The 22,592-nt window shown below is 38.0% G+C and overlaps 3 protein-coding genes across 3 annotated transcripts in view; 2 read left to right on the top strand and 1 right to left on the bottom strand.

The window, feature by feature from the left end:
- Positions 1-6,826, bottom strand: part of LOC139146027 (golgin subfamily A member 3-like) — a 44,511-nt gene extending 37,685 nt beyond the window's left edge. Inside the window, exon 1 of the mRNA XM_070717475.1 lies at positions 6,692-6,826. The gene's annotated coding sequence lies outside the window, so the exon portion shown is untranslated. The remainder of the gene's footprint in view (positions 1-6,691) is intronic.
- A 527-nt stretch (positions 6,827-7,353) lies between these two features.
- Positions 7,354-12,155, top strand: LOC139144906 (synaptic plasticity regulator PANTS-like). Its single transcript, XM_070715733.1, has 4 exons — positions 7,354-7,692; positions 9,162-9,210; positions 10,168-10,286; positions 10,925-12,155. The coding sequence occupies exons 1-4, from the start codon at positions 7,513-7,515 to the stop codon at positions 11,045-11,047; spliced, it is 471 nt and encodes a 156-aa protein (XP_070571834.1). The 5' UTR covers positions 7,354-7,512; the 3' UTR covers positions 11,048-12,155.
- A 784-nt stretch (positions 12,156-12,939) lies between these two features.
- On the top strand, positions 12,940-22,137 carry LOC139146026 (large ribosomal subunit protein mL44-like). Its single transcript, XM_070717474.1, has 9 exons — positions 12,940-13,069; positions 14,381-14,513; positions 15,248-15,435; positions 15,829-15,904; positions 17,947-18,031; positions 18,516-18,584; positions 19,567-19,715; positions 20,025-20,107; positions 20,725-22,137. The coding sequence occupies exons 1-9, from the start codon at positions 12,967-12,969 to the stop codon at positions 20,940-20,942; spliced, it is 1,104 nt and encodes a 367-aa protein (XP_070573575.1). The 5' UTR covers positions 12,940-12,966; the 3' UTR covers positions 20,943-22,137.
- The last annotated feature ends 455 nt before the right edge of the window (positions 22,138-22,592 follow it).

Raw genomic sequence — 22,592 nt, 5'->3', positions numbered from 1 at the left:
AAGGCTCGCCAAATAGGCAATTTTCAAATCTGATAAAATGCTCACCAATGTGGTAGACAAAATAACCAAACAATCCTGATCCACAGATACCTCAGGCTTTACCAAAACTATATTACAAATAAATTAATAACTTTATTTATGTAACTTATCAGTTCCTTCATGGGGTTTTGTAACTTTGTAACTTTTTCATGAATTAAGGTTTGCAAGTGCAATATTTTTGTACTCATCTAAGTACTCCAGTTAATTTCCGTGCTTTATAGCAATCATACGGAAATAAAAAATACACTGTGAGTCCTACAATCTGTACATGAAATGCAGAGTAACCCACACTGATTGAAATTCTATGTACTCTTTACCTTACTAAGCCCTGTCAAACACTTCTTTTTACATGTAACTAGTATCCGTTTTTAGAAAATTAAGCTAAATCTATCTATTCACTAATTTAAGGCGCAGCTAATTTAAACCTTTCCCTGTCTTTTCAGCTAAATCAACAATCTGTCAATTGTACTTGAAAATCCAACAACGGTAAAACAAAGCATGCAATTCATTCAAAGTGTTTTGACCCAGAGTGAAGAAAGGCATGACCAACTTTGCTTCAGTGTGTCTGAGTCACATCCTCTCTACAAGTTGAACATTCAATAATTTTCAACTTTCTGTCACACTGCAGTGACAAATATCCATGAACATTGTGAACTTTGCATTGTATACTTTGATAATGAGTCCATCAAAACTTTTATAAATGTAGGTTCACTAGTTGAAAGTAGAGGCAGCACTTTATTTTGGAAAAGTCTAATCACAAAGAGATTCATATTCAAGCAGAATATGTTGGTAACTAAATGGATGTTTTTTCTACAAAACATAGATTTTACTTGAGTCAACCTGTGATGAAGGTAACCAATATAGAAAAAAGTATTACCGTATTACAGTAGTTACATAACTGCTATGGCCAGTTCTTTCTGCAAATGTCTTATGTTGCTGTCTAAATGGTGGCTAGTTTATTCACTCAACTAAATCCCCTTCAGAAATACAATGGACTCCTTGCTTTTAGGGAAGACATGTAGGGAAGATATTGTGACAGAACCTTAATTTCTAATGTGTGACCATTGAAAATAGTGAGCTATAAAAATGTCTATTAGGACAATACTTTCATGGTCATCATACTAATTTGTGTATTTTCTTCTTACAGAACTTCTCCGACAGATATTCTGTCAGTGTTGGTTAGTTGCCAAAGGGCAGCGTTTAGAAGTTCTGAGCAAACTTTTCCTAATCGAGGTTAGCATGACTATGTGACCCTAAAAGGGCATGCACTTCACCAGACGCTAAAAGAAATTTGTTTTCTTTATATTTAGTTTTAATGTAAACCAGCTTTGAGCAGAAGCTGGATCCCATATGAGGATATAAGTAAAGTACAGTCAGTCTGCATATTTCAATGTCTGGTTCTGAGAAGAGAGAAATGCATCATGGGTGATTTTCCTTTTCAAGTTTTTTATCAGTAGTAGACACGCTGAAACCTTCCATGGTCATTTGCTTTTTAAATTCAATACAAGAACGGTCTGAGGATCAGTTACATCATCTGTAGAAGGTGGATTCACATTCATTGCACTCGTCACGCTGATTAGCAAGGAAATTATGTACAAGGCTGACATTTCATTGGTAAAAATTACCAAATGCAGCCACTCATGAGGTCAATAATATGGCATTGCTATGAACACTGCTGATATTACTTTGCTTCCACCTTCAGTTTCTCCTTCCATCATGTTTATAACACTGACATGCAAAATCCTATCCTTGTGAATAATACTGAAATAATTTCACTTTTTGTTGAAAAAAGCTCAGAGCTCTGACAGCTATTCAGTTCTTTCCCAGAGATATATACTGATCTAATGTGCGTCATTTATTCCCTCTGGTCTGTGAACAACAAAGCAAAGTAACGGGCAGGTCATAAAAACCCATTGTCATATCATAACAATGACTGCTGTTCTATCATAACAACCAACGACAAGACACAGTGTTGTATTTGAGCCAACCGCTTGTAATTGCCTGTGATTTGTCCAGTAACGATTGAAATGATTAAGAGACTTTTTAATGGGTACGTGACACATCTTACATGGTAAACTCTCTCACCTGGATAGAACCATAGACAGTAGAAGCAAGATTGCTTCTACTGTCTGTGATAGAATATAACTCTGACCCTGTTGCTACCAACAGGTACAAATAGTTGTGGCTTCTATAAAAGACTCCTTCAGCTATGTTTATGTTTATGGTAGTACTTATCTAGAATCTTTAAACGTAAAACTTTCTGCAGTAAAATAGAATTTGAAATGAGTTCAAAGTGTCACAATAATTTAATATCATATTATTGTGACGGCTAATAAAAGTAATTGTATCTAAGGTCTTTTATATATATAATCGTTTATGTTTCTGGAGAAAAAATCCTCTTTCTATACTATTCTCATTCTCTGAATGCATATCTTACCAGACCTTGGAATCTACTGTGCACCTGGGTTATCTGTCAGGAGGTATGAACTAACCAGTATTACGGTACAATAGTAGTATTCAGTATTATGAATTAACTAGTATTATAGTATTGAAAACTATTTTTATCTTATTTACACCCAATTCCCAGTAAACGGGTCCACAATCATCATTGACAACAATGGGTTTTGGCTAAACTATGGTGGTGAAAGGGTTAAAAGGTGGTATACTTATCATACAGCCTCTGAAACTATTATTCCTTGAAAAGCGCTTCAACTTTTTGACAATGGGGTTCAAAAACTCTTGTCCACATCAGTGTAGATGAATACTGGGCAGTCTATATTTGCCAAGTATACAACAAGGAATGCAAAGCACATATCAGCAAAGTCAACCGTCTGTAGAGTGACTATTTATCTCCTTAGAGACAGGCAAAAGCTATCCAGAAAATACAAAGTACCATGTGAAATACATGTACTGGTAGCAAAAGCAGTGATTCAAATAAGTGTAGTGCTCTCCTAACAACAATAATTTTGACAAGAAAAAGAAATATACTGGTCACTACCACAATGCTTGCTTTTTGACAAAATGTAAAGAAAACAATAAAATTTGAATGGAAAAAAAGGAGTTCAACTGCATGTATACGTGAACATCTTCAACAATTTTACTTGAGCAGGGAAGCAGAAATTCTTTCATTACGGGTATGAACTGGTTAATTTATGATTGGGTTCTCTTAAAGTTCCAGGGTAATTCTTATTTTACCTTATCATACAGATTGTAAGAAGGTATAATTCATACCAGTATTTTCTTTAGCAATATCTTGGCAAGGGTTGAGACTATCAATTTAAAGATATGCATATTACCGTAAGTTTTAGCCTTTTGAAGGGCAAACCATTCAAAATAAGTATAGCGTTGAACACGAAACTTGGCTTTTCTCTCTTTGACCATGCTACATGTTGGTTGAATGGTTTCTGGTCAGTCAGGTGACACAATTTCTATAACCACACCCAAACACTTGGTGCGGGTCATAAAATACAAAGCTTACTTTTATATAGTGGGGCAGGCATTTAGGTAGAATGCGCCTCAGGGACAGATATTTTGACTCTGAAACTTTTACAATCCTTCTCTAATCTACTACTTATTGGGGCTCATTTTGAAGCACATGGAGAAAATAAAATTTTCACTATAAATCGAAAATGTCATTTTTCCCGATAGAATTATGAATTATAATTAATAATACAGGAAAGGCAGCCATTTTGAATTTCACGAGTCCCAAAATATTGGGAAATTTGTTTCTCTGGTACTGAAAGTTGCACAATGAGTCCTGATTTTTATTCTTGATTTCGAAAAGGAGTGGTTTAAAGTTCCCTTTTTGAAAGTTTGAACAATATTTAAAGTCTTTCAATTTCGAGACACATAATACATGTACCTTAAAATAAACACTTTTTATATATCACAAGTATCAGTGTAAATATTTAGGGGTTTTCATGTTTAATATAAATTAAACATACAATTTACTTTGAAGTTATTTAATGTTTTCTCAATGAACATTTTTATTTCTTACGAAAATGTCAAAGAGAAGAGTTATAATTTCAAGGACATTTAACATGCAGTAAGCTTACGGAGGTCACAAACATGTGAGTGACTGTCATAAAAAGGTTTTCATAGTATTTTTAATTTTGAATGATTATTAAAATATGGTGGTATAATTTGACTTATTTTTTCACTTGTTGTGTTGACCGGTCATTACATGGTATGGCATGTTAACAAAGAAACAGCTGTTCCCAAGTTTTTCTACAATATTAATACTTAATGTATTACCTAATGAGGGCCTGTGATATTAACGCATTTTATGAGATTTTTGGAGAACAAAAGTGACTTTGAGAATGTCATCACTTGGACCATAGGGGGTCCAATCTCCGATGATGACGATGATGATGATTAAATATTTAAAAATGAAGATAAATAAACATATATTTGGACTCAGTAAATTTGTTGTTATTGTTGTTGTTATTGTTGTTGTCGTTGTTGATACTATTTGCAGAAAAGAACAAAGTATGCGCTGCAAATTTCAACACAGCCTAACTATACATGTGCGTCGCAAATTCAATACAGCCTAACTATACATGTGCGTTGCAAATTCAATACAGCCTAACTATACATGTGCGTTGCTGCCTAACTATACATGTGCGTTGCAAATTCAATACAGCCTAACTATACATGTGCGTTGCTGCCTAACTATACATGTGCGTTGCAAATTCAATACAGCCTAACATTACCCAAGGGGTGTCACTTCATTGCCACACACTTTTTTTCGATCGCCAAAAATGCACCTAGCATGCATCGAAATCGGTAAAATTCGACGTAGGGTCAAAGCACATTAGTCCTTCTCAATAATACTCCAACATTTTTACCTCTTACCGATGAAAAGTCGAGAAATCAGCAAGTTTTCAGCGTATCTGGACGTCTCTTACATTTCAGATTTAAAAGGCGAGGCAGTGTATTGAGTCACGTGGGCGCTTTTCAAATCGAACCAATAGCAGAGCTGAATGGACCAGCGTGAAAACCCGGAGGCAACGTAAGTTTCTCACATCTTTGGAAAGAACGATCTCTTGCTGCGGGTGAACTGGAACTGTTACCAGAATCTCGTATGCAGACGCACGCAGACAGTGTCACCCATAGTCTTCCAAAGACGTGAGAAACTTACGTTACTGCCGGGTTTTCACGCTGGGCCCATTCGTTCAGTACGGGCTCTGACCCTACATCGAATTTTACCGCTCTCGATGCTTGCTGGGTGCATTTTGGCGAGCTCTGCTATTGGTTCGATTTGAAAAGCGCCCACGTGACTCAATACACTGCCTCGCCTTTTAAATCTGAAATGTAAGAGACGTCCAGATACGCTGAAAAACTTGCTGATTTCTCGACTTTTCATCGGTAAGAGGTAAAAATGTTGGAGTATTATTGAGAAGGACTAATGTGCTTTGACCCTACGTCGAATTTTACCGATTTCGATGCATGCTAGGTGCATTTTTGGCGATCGAAAAAAAGTGTGTGGGCAATGAAGTGACACCCCTTGGGTAATGTTAGGCTGTATTGAATTTGCAACGCACATGTATAGTTAGGCAGCAACGCACATGTATAGTTAGGCTGTATTGAATTTGCAACGCACATGTATAGTTAGGCAGCAACGCACATGTATAGTTAGGCTGTAGGCCTATTGAATTTGCAACGCACATGTATAGTTAGGCTGTATTGAATTTGCGACGCACATGTATAGTTAGGCTGTGTTGAAATTTGCAGCGCATACTTTGTTCTTTTCTGCAAATAGTATCAACAACGACAACAACAATAACAACAACAATAACAACAAATTTACTGAGTCCAAATATGTTTATTTATCTTCATTTTTAAATATTAATCATCATCATCGTCATCATCGGAGATTGGACCCCCTATGCTTGGACTGGGTTGAATGCTGGATCCCGAAAGCTACACAGGTGTTGGCTCAACAAGTATAGATGACTAGAATTTGGGGGCTTTCTTGCTTTGAAAAATGTCGTTGTTCAGTACTATTGGTAATTGCTCCTAAAGCCCCATCTTTCGTGGACCCCTCCCCTTGCTGCTATAGTTCACTCCCCATGGAATTACTTTCTGCTTCAAGTTCACCAACCAAAGACAGGACAGAGAGTCCTCTCTACTGGGTGTTATTTAAGGTACTATAAAACTCATCCTCAGCATACAGATTTCCATACCATCCCAGACCATTAAGCTGTAGTTTTGACAGCAAGAATCGATGTATTAAAGTTTTATTTTAACTTCATTTACATAGGATGAAAGGACTTCCATCATCTGCGATGGAATTTTCGAAGATAGTGGCAGTTGTTAATTCAGTTCATCGTTTGAAAGAGTTTTGTGTCGTCTGGTCTCAAAATTTGATGAGATGACTGAACACGGTGTACAGTAAATGTTCCGGAACACTGACATGATAATGTCAAAACTGGCGTCAATACTAACTGGTGAACAATAACAAGTTGGACATATTGAAACTACATAGAAAAAAAGAAAAGAAGAATCGAAAGTCCAAAGTGTACATTTTAAAAGTGACCGAGTCTCGCAAAGTGTACACGTAAACACTGACTCAAAAAATCTAACTTGTTCAAATTTATGGCTATTCATTTACTCTTAACGCTAGAATGAATAGAGGAAGTTACAAACTCACCAAGAAGTACCTTTGAGACTTCTGTCAATTGATGGTACAGCCAAATTTTGGCCAGTATTTGTCCGAGTTACGAGTTCCTGGACGATTTGGAAATGTAATACGATGACGCGTCGACCCGGAAGTCAGTCCTTGACGAGAAAACACGAGATTCAAAATGGAGGCTTCCAGTTAGTCTGGTTCCCTGACCCATTTCCCCGGTAGAGGGCGTGGGGAAATATAGGGTCAGGTACCGGCTAATGTAAACATGGACGCTATTGGGCTAAAATAAAACAAGCTGTGATTGGATGAAAGTAACACTTGTAACTTTTTCTCATCTTTCTTGGGTTTCGCACTTTCAGGCTCACTTGACACCAACTTCTTGTTTGTACCACAAAGCCGTGGAGGTAGAAAGAAAGTCTTTCTACCTCCATGATTTAGCCACTGTAAGCACACCTCTTAATACTTTTAGAATGTCGACATGATGCCTGGCATTTTTCACGAAATTCGGACACCATTCTATCCATCGAAATCAATCGTCGTTCACAGTTCCAACAAAGTTTGCTTTCAATTAGCTGTGATATCGCAGCAGTACTTGTGTCGTGTATCGAACGTGCTCGGGTCATCGGGGTCACGCCACAGTCGGCGATGACCTCAATGACCGTTCGATACACGCAACAAGTACTGCTGCGATATCACAGCCAGCCTTCAATCACCTCTATTTCCCCGTACTTCTGGATTAATCCTTTCAGTTTATGTTTCCCGTCTCGTGTGCCAATGTTTTTGGTTCGGATACCAGTGTTCGAACATAATTCTGATCCAGTCGAAATTTGACCGGCGTTTTCATGGTAGCAGCCATATTTGTTGTAGCAGGTGACTGTCAGGTGACTAACCTCCGCCATCTTGAACAAAATTCTGTTCAAGATGGCTACCCGGTACCTGACCCTATATTTCCCCACGCCCTCTACCGGGAAATGGGTCAGGGAACCAGACTAGCTTCCAGTGAAAAACACGCAAAGCATACGGTACGCCAGATGTTTGTTTCTTTTAACTAGATACAGTATTTATCGCGGTCCACACTAAGGTATATCGTAAATCAAAGGCACTCGACGTGGTACACTACATACACCGGCGTAATACAAGCGCTTGAAGTTGAACTTATGTGCATTGTACCGTTGTTCGGCCTTGAGTTTCGTGTAGTGCATGCCAGTGGCGCGCATGGCGACATGTACACGGTTTAGGGACTGATCAGTTTCTTCGGCGGGGGTGGGGGGGGTGGGGTCCACCCTGTTATCGACTTTGGTTATAGGGCTCACCATGTTTTTTAAATGCCCAATAGGGAGCCAGTGTGTTTTTATTTTTTGACACTGGCTCATACTTGCTTGCCTAAAATGCATGTTTAGAATATTTCAACACGCCCTTTGGGTGCATTACTTTAAAATATCAAACATATTTTCCAGCATGCTCTTCAGCCACATGACTTTCATATATCAGATATATATCAGAGATATCTGGATGTTTAATACTTTTTGTTGCACCCTTTGGTCGCGGTACTTTAATATATCAGAGATATATGTCAAAAATATCGTGATGTCTGTAAATTGAAAGTCTGTTTTGAAAAGTTTACTAATCATTATGAAATCTGCAGTTCATATGAAAAGCATGACAAGTTCTTGATACTTTTCTGTTTCTCTATGAGAATTCAATAGTAGAAAGCAACATGCACTAATATTTCACCATCACATTTTTCTCACAACAGCTCTTGACATCTGGTTATGCATAAAAGTGTGGAATACATTCACAGCTCATTCAAAATACTGTATTCAAACTTAAGAATTGACACTTTTAAGTTCCTATCTTACAACTGATAAAACAATAATTTCATATATATGTATATATATATATATATATATATATATATATATATATATATATATATATATATATATATATATATATATATATATTATATATATATATATATATATATATATATTTATGGATTTATATTCCACCTTTTGTTTTACTTTTGCCCTGCGCAGGGGGGGGGGGTCACCCTGTTTTCAAAAGTTTGAATAGGGGTCAGCCACTTATTGATGTCAGCAAAAAGTAATCCCCTGTCCCCCCCCATCCCCGGCCGAAGAAACTGACCAGTCCCTTACGGCATTGTGGCATGCAGCAAAGTGTCTTGAATCACATTAAAGGAAAGCTGCTAATGCTAGTCTACAGTATTTCTACCATCTTTACACTCAACGCTCCGGAGGCAAGCGTAGTGCATCAGGCTACAATACTGTTATTCAGACCTGCTGAAGCAGGCATAAGCCATATCTGTTACAACCTTGGCCTAAAGTAAAACAAAGTACTACAAGTAGCCCTGGTTTTAGACCACTGTATCCCAACTGAATATAACTAGAAGTCACTCAGATACATAGAGTAGAGTGATTATTAACGATCATTGTATCTATACTACCACGGTATTGTTATTGTTTTACAGAAAATTCTACCTTGCTCAATATACAAGAGGCGATTCACAGATTGTAAATGTGAGTGAAAAGTACATTAAATCATCTCCAGCTTTTGCTATAGTATTGCTATCACAACAGAATAATATCAGATCCTACTGGTATCTTGCTGTAATGATCTATCCTGTTAATCAGCAGATCAGCAGAACTCAGATCCAGCCTGCTATTCTCAATGACATATTTATGTAGAGGAGTAGCCCTGCGTACCGTGCTGTGTGTTCCTGGCGTTATCCAGCCCTGCTAACTCTCATGGGCAAATCTGGCGGACGCGGTCCCGATTTGGACCACGCACGAAAACTACCTTTTCTAACTATTTGTGGCTGAAATCAGCTTTTTCCGCTCTATGCATACCTGAATAACTCAATCGTTTACAGACTGCAAAAAAATTTCTCTCATGATGTCCCAAAACCATTAGTTTTAGCGGTAAAGCGGTCAAGGGTCCAGTGGCCAGTCATTAGCAAGATATGACTGGCCACTGGACCCTTCACCGTGAATCGCTGGTAAACTTACGGTTTGGGACATCATAAGAGCAAATTTTTTTGCAGTCTGCGAGCAATTGAGATATTCAGGTAGGCATAGAGCGAAATTGAGCTGATTTCGGCCGAATAATTAGAAATGGTAGTTTGGACTGTGTCCGCCAGATTTGTCTATGAGAGTTAGCAGGGCTGTGGTGGGAGGCCGCATAACTCTGGGAACACACAGCACGATACGCAGGGCTAGTAGAGGGGGAAACGGGGCCGCCAGGAAAAAGTCACAGCAACATCACTGCAGCTATTCTCCCCTGTGTTCACATCAATCAGTCGGTGTATTTTGTTACTGAACACATGCTGGCTTGTGGTGAATTTGCCTGTCCAAATGGTAGGTGGCTCTCTCAAAGAACAAAAGTGAGTTTCTCAAGCAACTTGCACAGTTTACATCACAGTCACACACATTTGTATGTAGTACTTACCAAATTTTCCTATCTTTGCATGTTTGCAGCAATAGGGAACTGGATCCATTCCTTCTATGTGTACGGAAAATCACCAGAATGTGATCAAATGAAACTGGATTATGAAATTTGTAAAATATGGGAAAGGACGGGTGATGAAGAAGCTCAGGTAAAAAATTTTACAAAGCACCAATAGGTTTGCATATGGCAATAAACACATGAGTTATTGGTGTATCTGTTATTAGAATTGCCCTAACTTGTGAGCTTACAAGTCCTGTTTTCAGACAACGTTTGATTAAATACTTTATGGTTTGAACTTAAGAAAAGGAGGGCTTTGATTCACCAAACATGCCTAGCATATGGTTCTTCAGTATTTGCTGTTTTATAAATAGCAACACAAAGAATTTCATAAGTGGATTTCAACAAACCAGAATTAATTTTCTTCAACTTTCTCTTTGGCTATTTTTAAGCTAATGAACTGGTAAGTTTGTCAGTTTGTGGTAGAGTATGTTCCCAATAGTTAGTAATTAAGTGAAAACGTGTTTGCAGGCTAATTGCTGTAGTTCTGCAGCCCATCAACTTGCTCCCGTAATTTTGGGTGACCAACCAAGATCACCAGGTCAAGTTGAGAGCTATGGAACTGCTGCAAGCAGGCCAATAGACCCTCGGAAATGTTGTTATGTAGCTTAGGTTACCATCACAATTAAGCAAGAAGTAACACAGCATGGAAAGTTGCTCAAAGCTTTCGCTGTTGAAGCTCCTTTCTAATGAAATTTGATTAATCCTTGATTGAAATGTTCATCACAGGAGAGAATGATGGAAAGAGAGTCACAGAGACAAGAGGAAAAGAGGAAACGCCCTCCAGTCTGGGAACTGCGTACATCTCCACCTGAAGACTGGCACAAGCCACTACCTAATCAAGAAAGCTGACATGAAAAAAGTCAAATAGGGATTAGAAGAAAGAGAGAATTAAGTTTCAGATGGGTTTAGTGCATTATGCAGTGAACCTCAAATGACACAGGCTGTGACATTGACCTGTGTGGTGTGTATGGTACCATCAAAGTCACAAGACTTCTGTCATTAGTGTATATTTGAAGTTTGGTTTAAGTTGGAATAGCCTAAACATAATTCAGGGAGGATATATGACTTTTTAACCATCAATTGAAGCAGAGTATAAAGTAAAAATCTGTCTTTAGGAACACCACTCTAATCAGGACACTTTCCAGTAAGGACAGATTTTTTAAAAGTTGAAACTTAAGGTTAACAGAATTGTACCTTTCTACAAATTACATCTCTCTATGAAGAGGGATTTTTGCTGTTAAAGGGTGCCATTACTGTACAGAATCCACTGCAGATTGTAATACAGTGTGTGTAGTAGTGATAGATAATTACTGTCAGTGAAAATAATACACAGTGATGGATCATACTTCTATTTTGAGCTCAGCTACAACAACAACATGCTGACAACACCATTTGTTCTCCACCTTAACCTGAAAAAGAAATTATTTTAAGTTTTCAATGTGGATACCCATTAAGTCAACACTGTACATGTCCCCCACTCTATAATCTAGGTTTGGTAAAGCGTACAGCAGTCTTCTAGCCTTTTTTGAAAGTACCGTATTATTTAATGATCTGAAATTCAGGGTCATGTCCACAATTGGTGAGTCTAGGAAGGCTGTGAAAATGGCTGCATAAAACATACATAGATTCTGCAATGACAGCTATGCCAAACTCCATTATTATAGTACATGTGTAAATACATCACTGAAAGAAATGATTTGGAAATTGCCACAGGAATTGCGCCAGACCTATTTAACCAACAAACTTTGATAATGAACGCTGGATCCTATGTCTGTTGTTTTACCAGGAGAAGTGGGCAATATTTTCTTGTGTGTCCTTTGCATTTGTACAGATCAATCATATATTTAGTTCTAGAATGGCAAGTTTTAAAGTAGTGTAAAAAGAAATAAAGACTTTATGAAAACCATGACTCAATGATGAGTCATGCCAAATAAATAAATTTTGATACACAAAAGTGTTTGATTTTGTACTGTCTAATCAATGTGATGTGTTTCTGAAAAGCAAGGAAGTGATCACCTACTTTGATGTCTTGAATACATATATTCTGCAGCACCATCTGTGTCAAGATGGTTCACTGAGTATCACCCCGACTCCTGACAAAGGTTTCTTTCAGAAAACTGACTTTGACCTACATATCATCAACTCACAGTTGTTGAAATATTAAATTCAAAACTGAGTAGGTTTACAATATCGTTGTAATAAAAGTTCAGTTTATTAAGAAGAAATTCTATTGCGAAGTTTGCCAACTTTATGATCCTACAGTGTAACAGCTCATATACCGATTGTGTTTTCCAAAACCTGTAAAAGGACTCTACAAGACTTTTAATATTACAAACCGAATGATAATGTGTTAGGTCTTTAGCTTTCTTTATTGCATGCCATGGTATGTATGGACAGCATATCTCATCATCTAATATTATGGTAATTCCGTTGTTGCATGTGGAATTCTTCAGTAAAATTTCTTAAATGTGAATGAGTGCGGTTTGATCAAAATGAGTACCAGAGCCAATTGACACCGAAGACAGAACATGGTTCTAAAGTTGATGAAATGGAAGCTGTATTTGTATCTGATTTTGCAGTAGTACAAATCGAATTTAAAGTATTTTATTGCAAATATTTAATGTTCTAAATATTGAAATAACACAAAAAAGGACGAGTGATTTTACCCCGGATTTTGACGGAATGGAAATGATACCTGAACGTACGTTGAAATTCGACGGCGGAGTTGGTTGATTACCTTGACCGGTGAGGGCGTTGTACATTACAAAATGGCTGCCATCATGTGCACATGTGTCTGTAGATCGAGGACCACAGTTTTAGGACAATTCTTGGGCAGGACACTTCTGAGAACATCTAAACCGATAATAACAGGTAAAGAGGGTTCCTCAAATGTTGCATCAATGTCTTTCTTTTCCATTCTGCACTCTGTATTCGCCGTTACGGTTGGCTGGAGGGAGGCAGGTCAGCTGAAGCTCTGAAGCTGATACAATAACTCTATGACTATGCTTTGTACACTAAATTTCAGTATGCTCTCGCGCTAGTGTGCATACTTAAATCATTCTTCCTTTTATATCATTGTATCATTTTTCAACCACATCTTCCATAGTGTCTCAGTGTATGATTCGAACATCTATATTTCTCGTTAACTTGAAATTCAAAACTAGCTGTTCAGAAGGAGAATGGCTCATGGACGTCTATTTTTGTACATCCATGATTGCCTGTAAATTGTAATGATCATTTATATATATATATATATATATATATATATATATATATATATATATCCAATATTAAAGTTTATCTTTACCAGTTGAAGTTTTGTTGTTATACTAGTAGTCCATGTGTTCACCATGACAGTGCAAGGTCTTGTGTCATATGGTTAAAAAACAAGTAGTATAACAACTGATATAGTATTCCACTGTTTTTACTGTAAGTTTTATAAGGAAAACAGTTCAATTTATGCGGCTATCTTTACCTTAGAGTTAATGAACGACATAAATCAAATAAGTTTATCCATAGGTAATTATGCCTTATAGCTGTGAGAAAGCGGTGCTGTGGTGTATCCATGATGCTCGGCAAAAAAACTGCTGCGAGCTAACCCATAAACTTTATTGGTAGTTTACTAGGACACCGATTGATGTCGCTGATTTAGCTTGTTAGATAATAAAATATATTAATCTTTGAATAAATCAACCTGTACCCGCTTTATCATTGACTGTCTATGACTCATTCTCTGCTCCTGCAAGCTACCTCATCAATAAGAATGTGCATTTTCAACCATTTCCCTGAGCCATCAATGGCTCACGGAAACAGAGAGCAAAAAGACTGCTATACATTAAACCTAAACCCAGCTTCTGAACAGCTAGTTTTGAATCTTTTTGTCAAGGTAGTTAGCAGGAGTAGAGGATGAGTTGTAGGTAGTCAATGATAAAGTGGGTACAGATTGATTTATTCCGACAAATATATATTTTATAATTAAATTATATTATTTGTGAACTAAATCAGTGATACCCATCAGTGTCGTTGTGAACTACAGATAAAGCCCATGGGTTTGCTCGCGGAGGTTTTGTGGCGATGACCCCTGGCACAAGCATGATAGATATGCGACAGCTCCTCTGCGTATTCACAGCTACCGTACGGTAATATGCCTTAAAGTCTGAGGGTGAAATATTCTATTTTCAGAACCCAGTGTACGCAGTGTGTCACACTGGCTGAGAAAATACACATGGTATCTGGAGAAAATGAGAAGGAAGCATGAAAGGAAATTTGGACCTCCTCCACCAGTGCCAAGATCAGAGCACATAGAGTTACCATGGTAAGAAACTAATGACTGACATCCTTGCAAATCAACCACTGTTCAACATAATCCATATATGACAGAGGACTCAGCTTTATGTTGTTTTACTGATACACAGTATCAAGTGGTTGTAGAGTGGAAGTTAGATTCTCTCACATGATGTCATGGAAGCCCCTTGATCTCAGCCTTACAACAGTGCGTCCTCAACAGATCAGTGCATTGAGGCCTACAGGCAGATTTCTTAGTCAGACTATGAAACAAAATTCAATAGTTGTAGATGCCAATACAAGGTGAAGGACAGGGCCACATGTAGCCAGATTGTGTATAATATGAGGGGTTGTGTTGGAGGTTTACGTGCAAGTACGATATGGCAACAACCAATTGAGCAACTCCATTCTTTTGCATTGAATATGTGACTGTGATCACTGATAATGAATCTGTAATGCTGGTCTTGGTTCATCCAATGAAAAACATTCAATGTCGGTCTTTTATAGGAAATATTAGATCAAGCCAGAAAGTCGTGTAATTTGAATGATTGATGACTACAAAGAAAGTCTGGTGCCGCTTTCTGAATTTCAGGGGACTCTTAGAAGACCGATCAACTCTATGAATGACAGGAACCATAGGACTTATGTAGGGCAGCATGTGCCTGTGATTTCTGTCTCACAAAGTGTAACTGGAAATGTTAATGAAACATTAATTCATCAAGGCAGGCAGGCATTAACAAGGCTTTATCCCATAAATTTCCATAGGGATTACAACAGTGAATTGTATGGCTTTGGCAAAAGGCTTGGCGAAGATTTCAATGAACACACTCTGAGAGTCGCTTTCACACACAAGGAGTTTGTACAGCAGGAAGCTGAGAAAAGGAGAGAATTAGGCATGGAAAGCAGTCAAACAGAACTCAATTTGCAGGATAATGAAGAACTCGCAGAAGTAGGTAAGCTTTGTACTCACAAGTCATTTCTAAGGCCCCTTTTTCTCAGTGTCAAGGTCTTAGCAAACCATTGAAAACAGCATGACATAATTGTACCAAAGTATGGAAATATAAAGAGAGTCTCATTAAAACTTTCAAACACATCAGGACGCACCTGAAGGAGACTGGGCCATTCTTCCTTCTGAAAATAAATGTGGTTTTCAAGGGGGCACTCCATAGTCATGCACCCTAGGATTATTTTTATTCGTAAAATTATTCATGGTAGGTCAAACTCCAGTCTTGCCCTTTTGAGTATGGAAAGAACGTGAAAGCGCCCTCAATCAGTGCAATCAAATAACTACTACAACATCAAGAATGCTACTTTACTAATGTATTCTATTCTTTTTTTCAACACAGGCCAAGATTTTGCTTCAGAATATATCAAATCATATCTGAGATTGGTATATCCAAATTTTCCAGACGAGGGTGTCAAGTAAGTATTTCTCTGTAATGGTTCTACTCTGGAAAAAAACACAGTGTTCATGTTCTCCCTAGGATCAAGGGCAAGCATGTCGAAATTTGCATAAAATTTACATAATTAATATGCATACATTAACATATATTTAAATACATACACACATAAAAACAGTCACTGCAAATTGTAGTCATTTAATATGCCTTTTATTTCACTTACTGCTGCATGAACATACATATCAGGGGCACCATGAACTGAAATAAATTCATACAACAGTCCAACTTCAGTTGTAAAAATCAACTCGTACTCTCCTTGCATGGAGAAACATTTGCGATGAAACATTGCGTCACTTGTTTACGAAATTATACAGAGCAACGAAGCCACACAATCAGGGCTGTGTACCCCAGCGAGTTTTTGAGCACATATAACACGTTACGGTCACGGTCCCAATGAATAGAGGAACTGTTACGGTTTACCATAACAGAAAATTCAGACGTATTTACACGGATGATCGTCACCAAAATCATGAAACACCTGTCGTTTTAATAACTTGCCTCCTTAGCGAACCTGAAACGAGACCTGAACTTGAAAACAGCGCGAAACGCTCAAAGCCCACACATCGACCGCCATCTTGGAAATCGCCCGACCTGTTTACGTCACATGGCACAGTAGACATCATTTCGCGACCAAAAGTTAATCCAAACTCATGTTTTTTAAAAACTTTGTGCGAAATAAAAAAAAAGATGACAAGAATGCAAAAGAACGATTGCGGAATTAGCCAAAAAAAACCTTGTAAAATGACAGTGACCCCAACATCGCGAAACTAGGTCAAGTCAGCGTAGCGTAATATGACGTACACGTATAAAGCCTCTACCGTTTGCTTGCTCTGATACTTTCACCGTTGTCTCAACAACAAGAACAGAAAATAATTAAAATACAAATTTACATTCGCAATGCTGCCATGGAGATTTCATGTAGACAAACCGTCATCAGGTATAGACGCCTTATAAACCTTTTTTGAGGGTCGCTATTTTGACCGATAGCTTTGACCACCAGCATTTTCACGGCGTCGACGTCACTGTAAATTCTCCCACGATAAACGGCCATTAACACGGCGCTCAACCAACATGATCAAAGTCACGGCCACACCGATGTGCTGCTCGTCCGGTGTTTTTCAACACCTATGTACGTGTCAATTGATTAATGTAAACCCGTCAATCGACATGAAAAAGTCTATTCAGGACTAAAAACGATGTTGATAAGGCTAGTTTTGGCAGATGTTCCATGCCAATGAATACACTGAGCTGTCAAGTGGGGCTGTCAATCAAGGGTGTCGGGAAAAATCTGAAGCGTCACGGCATTGTAGCAAGCGTCACGGCAATCAAGGCAAGCGTCACGGAGACGTGATGCTTGAAGGGCCTAGGGAGAACACTGGTGTTCTACCAACCCAGAGCCTTAAAAAACAGAAACTTCCCCTATAAAAGCGGATTATCGTAAATGCACACAATGTAAAAAAGCCGTGTTACTGATCAGACATGCCATGTTTGGTCCAGAATCCCAAATTTTGCCATGTTCAGGCATTCATCGTCATCGAATCTTGCAAATGATGTTTGTAAATATGTAGTACTAAACGAGTAAAAAATAAACTGAAAAAATGTTCTTTTTTATTGGAGAACGCATTTGTCAAAATGTGTTCCCTGTACGACCAATTGATCCTTTTTTGCATATGTCACGAAAGTGCCCATCATGATTATTCAAATTATCATACGGTCAAAGCAATGCTATGTATGTATGAGAATTCAAAACCTCCCCCCCCCCCATGTATGCAAATGACTGCGTCATCAGTAATCCCCCTATTGTGCACCCACGGTCCTGTAACTTCCCGTTTAAGGTAGGCATACTGTTCAGCACAAACTGCCAAACAGTTCAGTGTACATTGCATCCTGTGTGAGCCAATAAAAACAATAGCGGCTGCTTGAGTCAAGGTTGACGGATAGCATAGACTTTATTTTCACAGCAGTGACCACAACCAATGGAAATGGTACTATTTTCCCCTACAGATCTGTGAGTGATCACCTCACTGGAGTGGAGTTGACGTCCCATATTGGTAGTAACCTTGGAGCTGAAGATCTTATCCAGTATCCCGTAAGTACAAAAGACATGCCTTTCGACATCAGATGAAAAAAAGACTACGAAAAACAACTGATGCTCTGAATTTGTGTGTTGTATTCAATAAATTTACAGTGATTGTGTTGGAGCTCAATCTGATTGCATTGATGTACCAAAGATGACTGGGGGACTCTGATAACATTTCCCAACTTACGTTAGTGTTTTGGTCATGATAGGGCATAGGGTTTCAAGCTCTTTGTATGTGGCTTCCCCAGGGCAGATACAGTAAACTCAGTCATACAAAAACAAGGCAGAAATATTACTGATGATCTCAAACCATTCAACAATGTTCAAAAATCTTCACAAAAACATTGTGAGCTGAAAGTGTTGCATCATTGCTCATTAGATATATCTTCCACGATATAAAAAAAAGAAATTTCCTGTGTTCAGAAGATTAACAATTTCCCACTTGCTTCTTTTGTTTCTGTTGTCTTACTTTGCATATTTTCTGTTTCCAAAGGTCTATCCATACCCCAGGGAAGTTGTACAGAAAACACTACATGCTGTGGTTGGAGCACTTCTGGAGCAGGTAATGGAGTGCTCTTACAAAAATAAATGAACTTCCAGCATTACTTTGACATGATAATTATGGTGAATCGGTGTTTTCTCTGCGTGTTCATTGAAGGCGACACCTTGTCACTTGGGCAGTCACTGTTGATGTTTATTTTGGCTTCCTAGGAAGCGCTTCCAAAATATCATTACAGTAATCAAACGATTACATTTTATTGCGATCAGGATCGTCACTGCAGCACACCTACACAATCCGCTTAGATTTTTCATAATCCTGTTATCTACACAGTGTTTCAAGTTCTGCTTTCAAACTTGACCCATATCACAAAACATGAACATGAAATTGCACTAGTATCCATGGAGACTGAACTGCCACCACATCATTGGCTGTTCTTTTGGATGCGTATACTCCACAATCTGCATGTCACCAAAGCTGTATGACAGGTGATATTTTGTCTTTTCTGAGGGAGTATTATAACTAGAAACAACAGCAAATTCACAGGTCACTACACTATGCACTTGGGCATGGTCACTCCACAAAAGTGGCTTGAGTCACCCTCATATGTATGGATGTCTTTGTTTCTGTGATTTGTGCGCTATTTCTATGCTGTCAGAAATTTTCAGGCGACAATGGCTCGAAATGCATAATTTGTGCAATTGCCAGTCAAGACAAAACTCAGGTGAATGGTGGTACAATTTCACCAAGCATTGTACCAGTAGAAAGGCAGTTGCGATGAAAATTCGTTTAATACACTATCTTTTAACATTCTGAGAAGTAAAGATTTAGGTTTTCTCACCACCCAAAGTTGTACAGACTCCATATTGAAACATTTGATGTCAGATCAATAAAGATGTCCATTTATGTCTATTGTCACTTGTAGTATTTTGAAATTTGCATTGCTACTACTCCAGTGGTAAAATGATCAAGAAAGTTTACAATTATTACGTAAGCATCAATTTAAAGACGTGATCATAAACTTTTCATGGTCTTGCCATCCTAGGGAGCAGATAGGGCGGGTTTGTTTGTTCGTGATATGTTCCTTCCACAACTGATCGGCAAGGACATCAATGACCTGTGGAAAATTGAAGATCCCATGACTATCCTGGTGAATATCCTGGAACAAAGAGGTCAAGGGTTACCAGAAGCCAGGTATGTGTGGATTGAAGTAATGTAGCACCAGTATATGGTGAAAGATAGTGCAAGATTAGGGGCAGTTGATAATAAATAAACCTGTAACAATTCAGAACTCAGAGAAAATAAAAGTGATCTCAGAGAAATTTTGTTAGCCAAAGTTTTCCTTACACAAAGTCAGCAAATGGAAAGTCTGGCTTTGATGGAAAGTGTGGCCATAGATTGTTCACTGTATGTATTATGTAGAATCTTATATCAAACCCCATTCTCTTGGCCATATATGTCTGTGCAATGAGAATACTTAGCTTACCTTTGCTTCAACCACAGAATGATACGACAGACTGGTTCATCAACTCTGGTTGGGATGTACATGGTAGGAATTTACAGTGACAAGAAATTGCTGGGTTTTGGTAAGTGGTAACCCTCATCGTAGTTATTAGTAGACCATGCTAGTTCTCTCAATAATTATCCAAGGAGAGTCAGTCCAACCACAACCATTTAAGTTGTCAAGGAAGTGTGGGAATGCGCCAGAATCATAACAGAAAAGTTGAAATTATAAATACGCAGTTTGACATGTTTCTAGTCTGGAAAATCTTCATTGTAAAGTGATCTTTTGGCAACTCTCAAGGAGCCTTCATCGGGATGAGGCTGGTGAGATAAAAGTTTGTACTCAATCAATAGTGAAAAACTGAAGAATTGTAATACAATAAAATAGAAAATCAAAATATAGTTTATAAAAACAAATATGGCTGTAATTTTTTCACACTAATTCCTTATAATAATCATATCCTATGTCTAGCATAATATGTCCGACTTTCATACCTTCTCAGGACATTGTCCATGTTGATGTCCATAGCTTTAGTGAAAGTTGTGAAGAAATAGTCAGCCCCTGTGTCAGTTTACAGTATCTGAAAACCTGTTGATCAAAGGAGGCTTATGGTCCCCAGGTATGATAAGTTAAGGAAACAAACATTTTTTGATTGAATAAGTTTCATTGTTTATCTAACTTTTTCCCCCAAAACACCAGCTCCTGGTGAGTCTGTGCTGGAAGCTGAAGATCAAGCAACCAGAGTGGCCCTGAAGAACATCTTTGGAACGAATCCGGAATCATCGCCACCAATCCCCGTGGACGGAAATGCGGGAAAACAAATGCATCACTCTGCAATTGAACATTTGCGGCAACGGAACAAAGTTCCACAATTGCAAAGTGGACAACAGGTCAATAGGACAGCACTGGCAGAGTAATGATCATCTGAAACACCCCTAATTATTGCAGTGTGATAGCCCATCCTGTTATGTTACACACTTTGTGGACCATTCCATTCTCTGAAGGATACAGCCTGGTTGGTATGGTGTTTTTCAGATGGATGTCGTCAGAGCCCAGATGTTTACCTGGATAATGTTGGTTGTCTAATGACATAAAAGTGACTTGAGTGACCTAAGGAGTCGCTGTTTGCAGTGACCTAAGGAGTCATTGTTTACAGTGACCTAGGGAGTCATTGTTTGCTCAGTTACAGGGACAAAGTTGCTCATTTTTACCTTTTTGTGATATCAAAAATACATAAAGTCACTCGGTTGACAAAATGACGACAATTCATTAGTGCAAAATTGTCAAAAATTCCCTCTTTGCTAAATGTAAACAGTGAATTTTTTGTGACGTCGAGACAATACGAACTTCTCCCATGCCAACGTGGTTTCCTATGACAAATAAACATTGCCACAATGTAAATCAAAGCTGCTGTCCTTCTTTACATGAAAGGCACCGCCAATCAAGATCTCATTACAAAAACTTGCGCATGATATTCAAACTTTTGTAACAGTGTATGTTCAGCCACGCATGGTGACAGTTGTACACTGAAATTGCTTTACGGTAGAGACTAGAATGTTTCGCTGAATGTTCACCCTTGTCTGGCTGCAATTAGAGTTGAAACTGTGTACAGTTGACTATCATTTCAGCATGTTTCAAGAAGTCAAGCAACTTTTCACCTCAAAAAAAAAATTGATGAAAAAAACTCAAAAATGAGCAACTTTGTCCTTTAAAGGCAACACTGACTCACTCTCTCTGCAAGCAGAGATGCTAAATTATGGAGAAAAAATCTGGTTTTGCATCAGAGATAAAAAAAAATACACAATTGATAAGACTGAAGATGCTTTAATACCATACAGCACTCTGTAGTCAAAATGATTGAAAGCTGACCTTTAACCCCTCATTGATTTCTACAGAAGAACTACATTGTGTACCTGGATCAATCTTAAATAAAAAAGAGTGCGCAGAATCTGTGCCATTCCAGTTTCATAGCTTTGTCAAGTTATTTTCAGTTTTATGGTTGAATGTCATTGAAATAAAGAATATTTAAAGCAATGACATCGTGTATGTAATGGAGAATGTCATTGTCATTTTCTCATGCCTATGAAGTAAATAAACTTTACACAAAAGAAATATACATTTCTTTGTAATATTAAATAATTAGTCTCTATTAATTACCATGAAGTTTTAGTGTAATACCATTTGAGCTTCAAACAGGTGATTCTGGTTGGTCATCCACCATACACACAATGTTGGCTCACACAAAATGCAGTGTAACAGTAATGTGGCGCAAGACAACAAACAAAGATTTGTCATACGTTGTAAGTGACCTGCAATTTACCAATCCTCTGGCCCAAGTTGAATCATTGTAAAACGCATGCTATTCCCAAGATCCCTGTATAAGTTCCACAAATCCGAGATCAAATGCACTGAGAGAAATATGATTGGTATGATAGGATTCCCAGGGTAAAGTTCCTCATAAATTCAGATATCAAAAGTGAAAATTTACTGACAGTTCTAGAAACTTGCTCTTCAGTGCCTATACACTCTTCAAATATCACAGTTGTATTTGTCACTGGGAACAGGTA

This window comes from Ptychodera flava, chromosome 12, assembly GCF_041260155.1.
Source record: "Ptychodera flava strain L36383 chromosome 12, AS_Pfla_20210202, whole genome shotgun sequence".
In the NCBI taxonomy this organism is placed as follows: domain Eukaryota; kingdom Metazoa; phylum Hemichordata; class Enteropneusta; family Ptychoderidae; genus Ptychodera; species Ptychodera flava.
This window is presented reverse-complemented; position numbering and strand designations above follow the sequence as displayed.